Consider the following 15,398-nt stretch of genomic DNA (forward strand, 5'->3'; position numbering starts at 1 on the left):
AAATTAGGTCAGTGCAAATGTGCTGTATACTTAAAAGGATCGATGATATGATTAATAACTGAGAGGAATCAATTTCTATTGAAATGCTAGTCTTGATGCACTTGTACATCATTTCACTGACAGCATGCTACATGACAAAACACTATGTCCTTCCTAGAAGCTTTGAAATATGAAGTCTGAATATGCACAGAAACCCTTCAGCCAGGAAGAACTCAATATTCTTACTTTTCATTAAAGTCTACAGTTTTCAGGACCGACTCCTTGATCCAGACTTAAGGTTCTAGTACAAGCAGGTTAGATCTCTTCATTATCTCCCAAGTAATTATCTTCTCATAGGCATTGTGATTCATATACCTACATGAAGTTGACGCAGCCTGTCCCCGCAGGTGGAGCAATCCAAACAAAACTGAGGTTTGTAGTCGGGAGATGGCTCACATGTGATGCAACCACGCTGCACATAAACTGGTTTCCAAACTGGTGGTCAGACATTATTCCTACAAGAAAGACACAGGGGAGATAAACAGTAACACATGTTAATGGCTCATTGCAAGGTGCTAACAAACTGAGAAATACATCTGCCATGTGTTTCATCATGACAACACAGGGAAAAAAACAAGACTATGCCACTGAGTAATTAGAATTCGTGCCAATGAAAACATTGGAGCTGGCCTTTGCTTGAGCCAAGGCTAACTGTATTTACTACAAGGCTCCATGGATTTACTACTGTTATTCTTCATGAGACCAATACCAGAGGAATTATTTGCACTTTTAAAGGAGAATATGGATCACAGTTACTGTAAATCAATATTATTCTATTACCTGATTTACACCCATTACGGATCTAAAAGAAAATATAAACCTGAAGGAAAAAAACGCTATCTTTTAATAATCAAAATGAAGCTGTTAAGAGAAAGGTGTTATCTTTTAGTAGACAGGCACATCTATTTGGAAAAAAGCAGATGAACTTTGGATTCACTAACTCTTCTGATCTGAAATAAAAGAAGCAACCTTCAGCAGGTTTACCAGTACACATTCCTTTGAAAAATTTTTTATCAGCCTCTAATACATGGATGAATGTAAATGTCATCTATTAATCACTCCCTCTGGAATTCGCTGCAGTTCATCGTTAAGACAAAAGAACTGTATTTTTTAACAACAAAACAGTATCAGACAGCAACCTTCTCCCCCTCAGAGCCCTTCTGTAGTTTCCTACAAGTTAGTGCAAACTGGGTTGTTTGTTTAACACCCTTTGGCTTAAAGTATGTCAGTCTTACTTGAGTGGAGTACTATGCCTTTAATCCTAGTACATTAAACAGTAAATGTTGAAACTATTCTTTTGAATGCACTTATCAGAAGGAAATGCCTTGTTCCAGGTCACTTTAAATACTGAACCTTCAGTCCAGAAAATAGTGACATGGGCTGAAAGATGGCTAGTAGGATCAAAAGGAAAAGCAAATGATAGCAGGTACCTCTGTGTTCAACCAGGTCACTGTTAGCTGTTGGGTGACTGTATCTCAGAAAGTTTATGGTGGCTGGTATTTCTTATATTTACTTGTTGCAATTCAAACAACAGAGAAATAAAACCCATCTCTGCTCCCGAGAATCCTCTACAACTGTTCTTGATGACAATTCTTCTGTCATGTGAACCCAGCAATCTCTCTTCACCCTTCACAGATCCGGAGGTGGAAGGAATTCAAGAGCGAGAAATTGCCACGAAGGAGGGGGACGAGGGGGACGAATCCTTCCTAATGCAAACAGTCTGCTCCACCTGGTGCCTCGGCAGGGACTGCCCAGCCAGCAGCGTGTTGCACGGAGGACGACTGTCTCACAAGCAAACCGTTTAGCATTTTATAAATCAAAAATAACATCTGAAATCCCATTCAGGTACTCGTGAAGATTGTAGACTATAGCTCAGCTTTACATATGTCATTTATCCTAAGGGCTATCAAATTCTAAAACAGCTTCAATTTCTTGGGGAGGGGGGAGAAATGAAGCCATAGTGAGTTTAAGTAGTGTGTCCCAGGAATGACAGGAGGCAGTGGGTGATGGCAGTGATGCCTGTATCTTTCACAAAGGACCAGAGTCTTCTCACTCAGGGTCTCTCTGTTAGTTCCCCACTGAAGCAATACACATGAAGTTTTCCATCATTCACACAGCTACACCTTTCAGCTCAAATCCTCAAGCAATGCTAAAGCCCGTTGGGGCACGATGGCCACAGGGAAGGCTCAGGCTCCCCTGGATGAACCTATTTTCTGCAGAGCAGTAGAAGGGAAACACAGGGAGATGTTATTTCACTAACTCTTTCTTATTGCAGGACACTAGATAGAGATGAGGTTTGGCCATCTCTTGCCTCGCTGTTTTAAATCTTTGTTTGCCTTCCTTGGCTAACTGGGAGGGGTGGCATTAACATCCTCAAAGAAACCCACTTGACCGGTGGGACCCGCTGTCCTGTCTTCAGCCTCACTAATGAAGTCTATCCAGTGGTGCCCTGCTGAGACAGGCGTGTCAAAAAATATGCCCAGAGAGGTCCCTCACAGAGCGAGTGCTATCTAGGCAACTGCTTTGCTTTGCTGAGGGTGAAAGGTGGTAACTCTGTTTCCTTCCCAAAGTCGTGAGTCTAGTCCCTCTCTCTTTGAAGTTTGTGCTAAAGCCAGTGACTTCAGTGATGGCACTCCAGGACTGACACGGTGCACCAGCTCTCATCTATCATCATTTCTGGCTGCACAATGGGAAACACAACTACAGACTTTATCAGGTTAATTGAAAACCAGATGCTGTCAGGGGAGAAAGAGGAACAGCCCTTCAATTTGAAGGAATCCCCCTTTCTCCAGAGCCAGCCAAATACAAGGGAGGACAAAGCCTGCCCTTACCCCAGTCCCCAGCCAGGGGACAGGCACGCCAGCTTGGCCAGCTTGGGGAATGTGACCGCTACCCTCCTTGGCAGCGACTTGTGAGTTAATGAATTCCCTAGGTTTCAGACAGTAGACTGCAAAAATGTGTCTAATACATCAAACACGTACAACATCTGTGGAGAATTTCTTTTTCCTTTGATTTACAGTTTAAAAAAAGAACAACTTTACAGTAACTAGAATAAATTCTAACCAATGAAAAACAACAACTCATTCATGTTTTTGTGGAAAATAGTCAATGAATTGCACAGGGAATATTCAAATTTTATCATTGTGTCACCATTTTATCTTTGTATTTTATTAATAATTTATTGTAATAGTTTTTACAATAAAAATTAAACCTCATCTGCTGAACCTTTACTGGGTACATCGACTCCATTTTGGAGTTCAGCGGCTTCACAATATTTCACAGTAACTAAATAGTGAAACTTCTGTGAGCCACAGAGTGGTATCAAAAAAACCTTTTTCATGTTTAAACCCCAAAGTTTCCTACTGAAAAGGTGAACATAAAAATCACCAAAATGCCAGAAATGGAGCAATGCAATGGATACTAAGAACTTACTAAGTTAAGGATAAAGAATAATATTTCTCCTCCTTGCTTCCAGTCCTTTTGCAATCCCCTGCTATGGAAGACAGCTCCTTCCTTCTCCTCCATCCCCTCTCCAACTTGACAAGCTGCTTCCCAAACTCAACATTTGCCCCATAACAAATCGGAGGACAAATGTGAAACAGCATTCTGCTGCTACAAAAAAAGGAAATTAATATAGGACAAGCCTGATTATATATCAGCTCTTGAAACAAAACTGTATCCCATATGTACCTCAGGTGGCTTCAAAGACACTTGTTTAAGGCATTTGGCTCAGGTCAACATTGTTCTACAGGCATCCCCCCTCATGTCCTGTTGACCAGTACAACTATATACATTCAAGTCTAGTGTTTAAAAAAGTAAAAATCTTAAGGTAAAATTTTAAGATCCACCTGTCTACAACTCTATAAACACTTTTACAAATAACCAAGTGTTTCCATGTGACTTACTGGATGCTGAAACGTTCAAAGGTTTGCAACAGCTACACATCCACAGCTCTAAAACAACCTACATGCAAAGATGCTGTTAGCATCACTTTGAACTCCTGCTCCCTTTGTTTTTACAGCGTGCACTCATCATACTGACACGTTTCAGACAACTGCACCTTCTAGATTCTCCAGCCTCTAAAATTTCTGAGGCTTTAGAAGTCTCAGCATAATACTACAAATCCCAGACATGCTTTGTACCTGGCAACAGCACTGCTAGAAGAACTAGATGTGTTCAGTTCCTCTAAGATTTAACTCAGCAGCTGTTTTTATTGTGTAAACTTTTAAAAACATGGTTAGCCCTATTCAATGCGCTATCTATAGTCAGTGAATCAACTTCTATGTAAAGAAGTAGATTTCAAGAGATAGATTAAATAAAAGACATCCAGAGATAAAGAAAAATTATTGAATGGAAAATCTTAGGTGAAGTCAGATGACAAATGCATAGTTTCAAACTTTATATATGGAAAATTACTTTATTTAGAATCAGAATGACTAGTAGAAGTGTAGCAACTAAAGCAGGGGAATGTTTTGCCCCTTTTATAAGGCCAGAGGAAGGTGAGCAAGAGGCGAAGATGCTGTTTTAGGTGGTCCATAAATAGCCAAGCACAAGTGCAGTTCCTGAACTTCTTATTACTTTCGTCTTGTGTAGCTTCTCCAAAAGGGAGAGCTAGAGGATAGGAACTGTTCTCCCAGCTGGGCCCCCCAGAAGCCAAAAGATGGGGTTTTTTTCTACTGGTAGAGCTTGGGAAGCATCTAGCAGTGCAGATACATGCACTAGATTTTCATCATTGTCTGCTTTCTAGGTCTAAGAAATGTGGATTTGTAATAGTCCTGACTTACATGTGGCAACTATGTAATGTTCCTTATTACAACACGATGTATCCTTCTTATGCATCCTCATTAGAAAACAGTTTCCTAAACCAAAACTTTATGCAAGGAGTTCATCTGCACATCAAGGTCCTTGGTAAATCCTTCATCAAGGCTAAGTCTCAACAGACTTTCCAGCACTCAGCCAGATGGTGAGTAGTCTACTGTTTCCTACTTATTATATTAATTATGATATTAAAGGAGAGAGTTAATGTTAAATGTTAAATACAGGTGTAAAACAAATGACTGCTTGTGTTGGTTTGTGTTCTTTTTTTTTTTTTTTGCTGCCTCTAAACTGATTCTCTGCTACATACATCCATTTTCAAAGTTATGCATGAGTGACAGCAAAATGCCGAACATAAAATATTGATGAAATACCAAGAAAATAAAGCTGTAAGTAACCAAATCCCTCTGGGATCTTTGGGAAAGTAATAATTCCTGATAGTAAATAATAAATTTCAGTCAGAAATAAACACCTTCAAATTAGATTTTTTGTTATGTAAAAATGAATTACCTAGTCCTAGGAACAGTCTTTTCCCTTAGAAAACAGAGCTGGGGACCTACATTCTCCACCCAGGCTCTAGCATCTCAAAGGGCAATCCATAAACCCACAAGATAAGCATGGTTCTGCCTGGTGCTACGAAGCAGGGAGTGATGCAAATGGGAGTGTGCCAGAATACACCTCCCATGCTGAACCCCACACTAAAGTGGCCAGACTAAAGTCTGCAGCTTGCTTCTCCCATGCAGCACCAGGGACTTGTTCTGAGAAGGGATGTAGGACAATTCATTTTCTTCACAACGGAGAGAAGCCTGTAGCCATATTTTTTATAATAATCTATCATTTAAAGCAACCCCTTTGGCAGAAAGCTTATGCCCATAGTCTCTTCTTCCCAGAAGCACATCCTTTCTATGAAGTTGAAGATCAATTGTATCCAGAAGTCCCCTCATTCTCCTGTTGCATATAAGACCACACTACTCAGATGCAAGAGTGTTGGGATAAGTGACATAGCTTAGTGGCTACTGACAAGGAGCCTGGCTTTTTAGTAAAGTCCCTGTGGGACAGCTCTCCAGGACCACCAAAGAACCAGGGTTCTCCTGCAAGTTAAGGGAAAGCCACATGCCTCTCTACATTGTTTGAGGAGCCACAGAGGCTGAGGCACAGTTGGGCACATAGCTGGCAAGATGCAAATTCACAGAAATCCAAGTGCAGGCCCTAAGGAAGTCTTCAGGCTAAAATCTATTCACTGAACGTATATAGACACCAAGTGCATTTTACAGCTGCTGAAGCTGCAGCTCTCAGGCCACATTTTCAGAGCTAGCACCTCCCTTTGTCCTAGGTCACTTTGGATGTTTAAAGGCCTGTTTTGATCCTTACCTGTAAATACATGTGAAAATGAAATACGTGATTTCCCTGAATGCTATAGTGAAATAATGGTTTATTTTTAGTTACTGGAAGAATACTTGAGCAACATCCTTACGCTATTATGAACCCCTTTCAGGTCTCTGAAATGTAAGTCCTAAAATCCCGTGGAGAACTTGTGGTAGGAAGAAAACAAGTTTCTTTCTGTTTGTGGGTTTTTTGTTGTTGTTGTTTGTTTGTTTTTTTAATAAAAAATCCAAACAAATATATGTTTAAGAAAAATATCAGTAGTCTCTGTTAAAAAGGACTGCTGGAGTAAATAAATATCTGGAGCTGGTAACTATAATTTCTAAAACGTGAACAGAACAGTACAATTATGAGCTCATACAGTTTCTACTCAAGCAAGCAGCCAGCTAAAGGCAACTGAATTAGCCCTGCAAGTTCCTTTCAAAGTAAACAAAGCTGCAGAATCTGGCCCTAAGTGGACTGCACCCACCTAGCTAAAATATGCTCTTGTTCATTGATTTTTGGGGGATGATTTCATTCTGCTTCACAGGAAAAACACATCTCGTTTGATAGAATGTAACAGACTGCTAAAGCACTTGGTGGCCCTTGTGATCAATTAAGGGTCAGGATAGTTTGATAAATGATTAAACAGTATGAAGAAACAAAAGACCAGCAACCATCAGATACATTCTTCCACCCAGCAATATATTACCTTTATCTTTCTTGAAGTCATGTGTTTGTTTCACTATGATTATCACCACTTCATTATTAAATAACAAATCCTTTCAGCATGTGCAATGTTGGGCAAAATATCCCCCACAGGCTAAGAACAGTAGAAAAAAATGGGTAAGTATATAACAACTTAAAGTCTGTCACTAAAATCCATAACTCCTTTTATGGTCAGGAGCCAACTTGAGCCTGAATACAGCAATCTGATTCCTGGGGGGGTACTGCTGTGCTGAAGTGACTCAGACTTGGGACAAGTTATGGGGTTTATAACCTTTTGATACATATACAAAATTTACATGTGTTTTTTTATATAGTTCTGAAAACAACAATTTATTGGAAGTTCACATTTGAATTACATTCACAATTTGTGATCTAGGTACGAAGCAGATTCAGTAAGGGCATTTAGGTGCTAACAAGAGCAGTGGTTTATGTTCACGTTTTTTGAATACTGAAGCAAGCACTTCACTAGAAACGCAGGTCTGCAAGAATTAACAGATTTATGAAAACTTTCTCTGAAAGACAGAATATTTTTTTTTTGCTTAATCTCTCTTTTAATGTTCTACTTTTAAGGGATTGTTAATCAAAACTTTTGAGCAGCCTTTTGTTAGAACCCACTTAGGGGTATAATTTCATCTCAGGGATTTATGAGTGCTGGTCTCATTAAACCTAACAGGAGTTACACATATGGAAATTGTGGTGCACAGGGAGGAGAATATCTCCTTTAATTTGCATAATTCCCCAAGACACTGAATGAGCCCCTTGTGTAATTCGCGATATGGCAGCGTGAGTCAGGGGGCGGGGGTGGTGAGACCCTGCTCTGCAGCGTGTTGGTGGTTTTAGGGTAGCTGTTGTCAGGAAGAAGAGAGGACAATTTACAGCTAAAGTCTAAGTGCTCCATAGAGAGCAACACAGTACTAAGTGCTCCAAGGCAAGTAGATTTAGTAACAGTAAACAGGGACCGGCAGTAATATAAATAGAAAATGCTAATAAGCTACTGTGTTGCTGAAATATAGAAGAAAAAACAACTCTTTTCAAAGGCTTGAGCCAAAATCTATTTTAAATGTTTTCCTAACATCCCCAGCATGTTTTGTAGTAGCAACTTCTATATTTTTCTTTACAGAAACCTCTGAGGCTGATATGGAATGAAGGTATCAGCTTTACATAGGTCTATTTTAGCAACGTGTTCCAGTTTACTTTCTTGCAGAAAAGCAGCTGTCCCTAGTTTGCATTCACTTACCTTTTGTGTTTGTTTTTTTTCATTGTGACCATATTTGGCTGATGAGTATCCCATCCATATGAGCAACTCTTGTACAACTTCCCTAAAGTATCAGGTTGTTCTGAATCTTTCCACTTCACAAACCTATATGTGTCCCAGGAGCCAAACAGACATGCTGCTCGATAGGTTTTGTACCAATGACAAATGTGACAAAGGACCACCTTGTTAACGCACCAGGCATCTGCTCCCACCAGACTCATTCTCAGGGCCAGCAGTAACTACATCTTTTTCCTTATAGCAGTGACAATTCACCAAGGCAGCACCGGAGCCCCTGGAATTGCCCTGGATTTGCTTTGGTAGAGGTGAAACTACAAACCAGAAGTCTTAACTGACAAAACCATACTGACCTGCTCACTTAGAGCCATGAACCAACCAAACCTCCCTGCTTACCAGCGCAAGTAACATCAAATGAAACATTGCTGTGCCACAACTAGAAAACAACCACACGGCCCAGTAAAAAGTTCCAGCCCTCATCTGTAACACATACATCCTGGATGGATCTATAAAGCATCCTTTATTAAGCATTAGCTTCCAAAAAATTTTTTTAAATTAACTAATCTTCACCCCAGACTTTAGCTGTACTGGGCTGAGCCATTTGCAACTCACCACACCCCTTCTCTGGCTATACTGGTGCTGGTGACACATCCCAATATCCTGTTTGCTCTTCTATAGTCTGGTATGACTATGGGATAATGGCTTCAAGGCTTTACCTACAAAACTGTTAAGTCTCTCTAATTTGTTTTAAATGAACTTAATGGTTTCTGGCAGCAGTCTGGCTTGTAACGCGTTTCCTCTATTTTGATCCTTCGCCCACAGACATATTTTGCATTTGCCCGCATTGCCATCACTGCCTCAGTCCCTGAAGGACACACTCAGCGTCTGGTATCTTCTTTGCACTTGCACCCTCCCTAATTACATCTCTGTTATCAACATCATTGGTGAACTCTGATGTTTTAAAAATTAATAGTTTCCTCCAAAGCAAATTACATCAGTCAAACCAATCAATAAGGATAACTATATAATGAAACCAGAGGGACTTCCACGGAAATCTTTTTACAGTCGGAGTATTTGTCATTTACAGGCATCTCTTCCTGTTTTGGAGTGATGTTGTTATGCAAGTTATTCTGTCCTATTCCCCAATTCCGTATCTCAGACAATCTGAAAGTCAACTTGAAACCATGTATTGCATACAGAAGCCACAGTGTGTCCCTCGTCAGCACCGGCTGCAACAACTCCACAATACTGGAGACAGGAGGTAGTTTCTATCCAGAGGAGCACTCCTAGAGATGTTCCAGGTCTCTTGATCCCCTCCCCACATCTCGGCAATGCCCACGTTCAGGTGAGCTGTGTAAGGCCTTCTACAGCCCCACAGTCCCTTGCTGGAACACTGAAGTGACCTGGGTACGTCCAGTCCCAGAACCTCTGGGAGATTTTTGGGGCAGGGGTATCCTGTAAAAGCCTTTCCTATCTGCTCAGGGAAGGTTGTGTGCAGGAGCTACACATCTGCGAGGGAAAAGCTGGCTGTGGCAATCACAGAATATGGTTTTATCTTCATACATTTAAACATGGCCAACCACTACAACGTGCAATTCGTGAACACTAGTTACAGCGTCTGTTAACACTGTGTTCAGGAGTGAAGACATTTGCATTTTTTTCAGCAGTTGACACTAGCGACACAGAAGCACTGGTTTGCCTCTTTGGGAGTTGAGGAAAGGAGTTACAAATTCCTCAGGATTCATAAATATAAAAACTAGAACTGTAAGTAAAGCTGCTTAATGGGCACCATGGTCATTCTCAGCCTCTAAAAAGGGATTGAAAGGAGCTGAGAAACCACCAAACAAGTTAGTGGGAGAGGTAAAGGAGAAATAGGGAAGGAAAAATGGTTTTGTGGGTTGAATGGAGACATTTCAACTAAAATTGTCAATCTCCAGTTGTTCTTTTTTTGAAACTATGCTGAGATTCAACACCGCTGGCTGAAACCCACCAGTATCTCTTTCCAGAACACGAGTGGTGGAAGGAGGCACAGCCCTGTACACCACCTGTATGCTCCACAGATGTTCTGACATATCAAGAGAAAACCTGCTGGATTTACCTCCTCTGTAACCATAAAGCTATCACATTTACAGCTTTTATAGCACAGAAGACCCAAACTGAGGATGCTCTGGCTGGCAGTGGTGACAAGGCTTTAAGCCTGAGCTAAATCATCCCCGGGTGGGTGAGTGTGTGCTCAGACAGGTGCTGTGTACCGACTGCAAGAGGGGGGGGAGCTTGGAGGTGCCAGCAGGCTGAAAGCAGCGCCAGCCACCAACGCCCAACTGACCCCACCAGGGTGATACCCTGGCCATGCAGCGTCACCTCGCTGTCACCAGGGAGGTGCGCAGGGGCAACAGAGGCAGAAGCATTGGTATTCAGGTACTCTGTAAAGCTGCAGTTTGAAAATCAAAGTATTTCCCTGTTACATGCTTCTCACTTTCATCACCAAAGTAGAAGTATCAACTATGATTTGCAGACTTCCATAGTATGTTTGGCAAAAGAGAAAAATGCCTTTTCTACAAACACTCAAAACAGTTGCTTTAATTCTTTATGCCTCTTTTTTGTGATTATTACAGGACAAAACAGAAAACTGGAACTTGATCACTGCAGAGTCTGGCAGTTGTTCCCTTTCCCTTATGAAATGGGCAACAGTTTACTTGGCTTTTGTTCTACCTTAAATACTGCAACGATCCCACTCTTTGCAACTTCATGCTGCATCTCCCACACTAATCAGCAATGGACTATACTGTTAAGAGTATTTCACTAAGAAGTTACTAAAGAGCACAGCAGCATGCCCAGCAGTCTGAATTTCTGCCCCCTGAAAGCAGAATGGTACCCGTGGAAAAAAAAAAGCTCCTCAGAATACATGTTACAAGCTGACAAAAATGAACAGCTGCAAAACTTTCAGGAAACAAAACCTAAATACAAAACTTTACACTTAAAATAAGACAGAATAATCACAGCCAACAAGTCCAGAGGGAGAGCAAATTATTTTACTCGTTCCTTTCCATATTACTACTTTTAACTCTAGTGAGAAAAAAAAAGTCATGAGAAAAAATCTGGTGCAATGTCCCCCAGCCATATGGTATATATTAAGACACATAGGACAGCCAGAAAATCATAACGCTGCCCTTTTATTTCTATCTGACAACACATATTCTTAGTTGAGAGTTGCAAGAAATCAGAGGAGAAAGTAATTCTGCATTTCATTCCATCGCCTGAAACTTACTTGTTCTAGACAAAACATTACCAATTCCAAATATGCAAGAGCACTTCCAGATCAAAGAAAGGAAAATAAAAGCGAACTACCCCAAAGAAAAAAAACAAACCAACCAGTAACCCTCTTGTAAAATATCAGTCAATGTAAACAGTAATTTTTGGGGAAAAGACTGCTGTTATTGAAGTGTTTATGCCCAAAAGAGCACTTTATGACTAAAGGCTGACCATCTGCCATCTTTTCATGTTCAGTATAGGATCTTAAAATGCTGCCCTGGGAGTGCTGTAATGCAGTTGCTGTTGGGTCAGCCCAATGACAGGGCTGAGCTGTATCCCCCTGCCCAGCACACACAGCTCCACAGACATGGGTGAGATGCAGCCCCCTCTATGGTTGGTGTCCTATCCACTTATAGGGGGAAAAAATTAAAACATCAACAATACACACATCTGAAGCCTAGTCAATGTTCGTGTGACAGCAGCCAATACCACAATGTGTGTGAAAATCAAGTATGTTACAGAAATAGGGTGCAGGGGACCTTCACTACGTGACCTCTATGAACCACGGCATTGCTGGAAGGAAGAAAGCTTCATCTAGAACTATCGCAATATGAGGAGAAAACCAAGCAAACTATCACCTGGAAGTGGTCTGAGTTGCATTTCAAGATCTGGGACAGAAGTGAGAAAAAAATATTTGGGCTCCAGGCTGTGACATGCTGGGGGTGAGTGGGAGCAGAGCACCTCCAGTGCTCCTACTGTGGGTCTTGCAACTAGATGCTTGAATTTAATCTTAAAACTTGCTTGATTCAGTTCCACGAATGAACACTTAGCTGAAAACCTGTCTCTTTGAGTAAATAACCCCCATTGCGACTGTAGTGGGATGTACGTTCCAAGATTCTATGGCAGTTTTTTAAAAAGTTTAAAAAAATACAATAAGTCAAAGTAACGCCCAAGAGACTTGAACTACAGAGCAGTAGTCCCATTAACATGTGAAGAGAAGGCTAAAAATACGAAGATTAAAACATGTCTCCCCCTTTTGACCTGCTACTGTGCACTTAACAAGAAAAATATCTCAAAGAGCTGCAGCCCTACAGCAAAGTTCCCCCCTTCATTATTGCTTTGCAATATGATGAAATCAATAGGAAAGTGTGTGTGTCAGAAAAGGAGAAATTTGACTTTCCATCTCTAGGTCTTACCTACATTTCTGCTTGTTCAAAACAGATTAGCAATTCAGAAAATGAGCAGATTTCCTGATTTACATTAATCTCAGCCCAGCCACATATGCTAATTGAGATGGTTTCCTGCTAGGACTTTCAGCTACTTTGCAGTTGCAACTTTGCTGTCTCACGCTGTAACATCAGCTCTCACAAATATCAACCCTTCTCCACATGTCTGTGTTCTCTATTCTGATACTGATGCTTTTCTGGGAAGGCATCTATTAATCTATGAATGGACTTAATGCTTCTGGATCTTGTTCCCCATTGATAGAGAAACTAGTATATAAAAGGATATTTCTGGTAAATAACATGCTTACCAAAACTGAGTAGATCTACAAATAGGACCAAATATGCCAGATAGTTTGATCTGGAAAAACATGGGAGCCTAAAGCTGGCTGACAGGAGTTATTATGGAGTGCCATGGCCAAATCATCACTGATGAAGGGGACTATTGGTTAAAATATGCTTCTTGGGTAGCTGATGCCTACTTTCACACGAGTGAATCCAAAAGGTGACAGAGCCATTCTGGAGTGAGACTAAAGACAGCGTCACTGTGGCCTCCTGAGGAAGCTACTGCATGTCTGCAAGCAAGCAAAGACATGATGCAGTGGGGAATGCCCGTGTCCCACTTCTACAAAAAAAATATTCATGATAGAGCATTTGTGATCGCTAATTGTGGCTGTAATGAATTTTATATACTCCGTGCTTAAGAACACTGCCTAGTCTTTATTTTGCAGTCTCGATGAATTGCCACATTTCAATTTGAAATTATTTCCACAATTCTTTTTCCATCTATTTTTAATTTTAAAATTATGAAATATCCAGCAGTGCAGGTTGTCCCTGCAATATGTCAAAGCTCAAGGGTTGCCAATACTCTGCATACAGGTGTATACGGGAATATTTTTTTCTGGAGATACATGCAGGTTGTTATTACTTACACAGCTCCATGCAGCGTAGTACAGAGTACATACAGCTCTTTGGAAATTACATCTAAGCTTAAAATAGATAGCCTTACTTTGAAAGCCATAGGGAAATAATAATAATGGAAAGACCAAAACCATGCAAAACGTGCAATATTCTCTTCCAGCTTTTGAATGTTTCTTTTTTCCTTGTTCCTTCTTAGATTATGTATTTAAGAGATATTTTTTAAATAGAAAATAAAGGATATTAAGCATTTTATTGCATGCAAATACACAGACCCTCACAGTGTGACCTAAGCCCAGATCTGTCCAATGCATATCAGCAACTTATACCACTTGAACTATCTTATCGTTAAGTTTGGCTATGCTGAAATCACTTCCCTGAATAATTAGACTCATGTGGTCACCTCCAAATTAGCTTTCAGCTGCTCAAGTCAGTTATTGATAAGAACACATAAAGTTGTAAAACTTCTATAAAAACTGAGTAAACACTTCAGTGGTTAGCCTCTGATAACTTCCACGGGTATAGTCCAGACCACTTAAACCTATAATTTAGATGCTTCATGAGCCATTCCTCACACAGTAAATGATTACACTTCATTTATAAACAACATGGAGAGATAGGTGCCTGTGATGGGTTCCGCAGAAGGCTACCTATAACTTATGTCCCATTCAGTTGCACAAAAGTTTCAGGCATTGCTTGATAATAAGGATTACAGAGCAAAAAAATCAATATATGCAACAAAAAGAGATTGTGATTGCCCTTAGCTAGCCCTACAATACAGCTATTTCCAAGAAAATGAAGGAAAAATCTTTTTCTTGCTAGCAGGCACTTTTTTTTTTACACTGACTATCATGTTCTATAAACCAAAACAAGTTCCCAGTATTCACTACAGATGCGGCATTCAGAGATTTTTAAATCTTTGTATAACTAATTCTACTCAGTGCAAATAGCAGTCTTCAGGGACACGTAATGTGGGTGGGATTGTTTTAGGAGAATTATGCCATTAGGGATGGCTACCTCAGTAAATTTAATTTACTTTTGAAGTAGGAAAAAAATAAGAGTTACTGCAAGATTGTTTAAAGAACGTCATTAAGGAGAGCAAAAAAAGGCTGAAGTGAAGAGAGGTTAAAATCTCTGAGTAGTGGGGGGTGAGGCAGGTTGGTTTTGGTGATCTCTCTGGGGTGCTTTAAAATCATGAAGGTAAGAAAAGATGCTATACTAGTGCAGCAAAGTTGAAAACAGTCTTCAAGAACCTTTGAAACAAACAAGTCTTTGCTGCTGAAGTGGATAATTTTAATGTGATGTATTACTCATAAAAATGAATGCATGGCTATATTGAAAGCTGAGTCTGAAACGCCTCAGAGCATCTGGACAAGAAAGTAATAGTTAAATAACTATCTACAACTATACGTGTAGAGATGTAAGTGTGCTTCATATCAGTATAGGTCTTCTTACAGGGAAAATGAGTAAGCTAGGAGAGTATAAGATCTCTTTATCCTGTTCGAAATGGATCTCTGCTAGAGAATATACGTTTGATCACAGCTTCCTTCCTAGGAACTCCTGTTGTTACATCAGTACACATTTTTTGTGCATATAGTATGTCTTAAAATCCAGCATATCATAGAAAACTTATTTTAGAGTCTCTGAGACTTCTGTCCAGATGAGATTTCCTGAAGGAAAGTCTGTCTTTGGTGGGATGATCTAAGCAGGCATAGCAGTACCTCTGCTTTGAGGCTTATGTTTTCCCCATGGAGCTTTACAGAGCTAGGATGTGGTCGTGCGGTTCTTCC

The 15,398-nt window shown here is 40.3% G+C and overlaps 1 protein-coding gene across 2 annotated transcripts in view; it reads right to left on the bottom strand.

Annotated features, from left to right (window-relative positions):
- RELN (reelin) overlaps positions 1–15,398 on the bottom strand; it is a 321,986-nt gene that overhangs the window by 211,380 nt on the left and 95,208 nt on the right. For both annotated transcript variants that reach the window (XM_080391905.1, XM_080391904.1), the window contains one exon: positions 359–494. In XM_080391905.1, coding sequence (XP_080248031.1) covers positions 359–494 — 136 coding nt within the window. The remainder of the gene's footprint in view (positions 1–358; positions 495–15,398) is intronic.

This window comes from Falco punctatus, assembly GCF_963210335.1.
Source record: "Falco punctatus genome assembly, chromosome: 6".
In the NCBI taxonomy this organism is placed as follows: Eukaryota; Metazoa; Chordata; class Aves; order Falconiformes; family Falconidae; genus Falco; species Falco punctatus.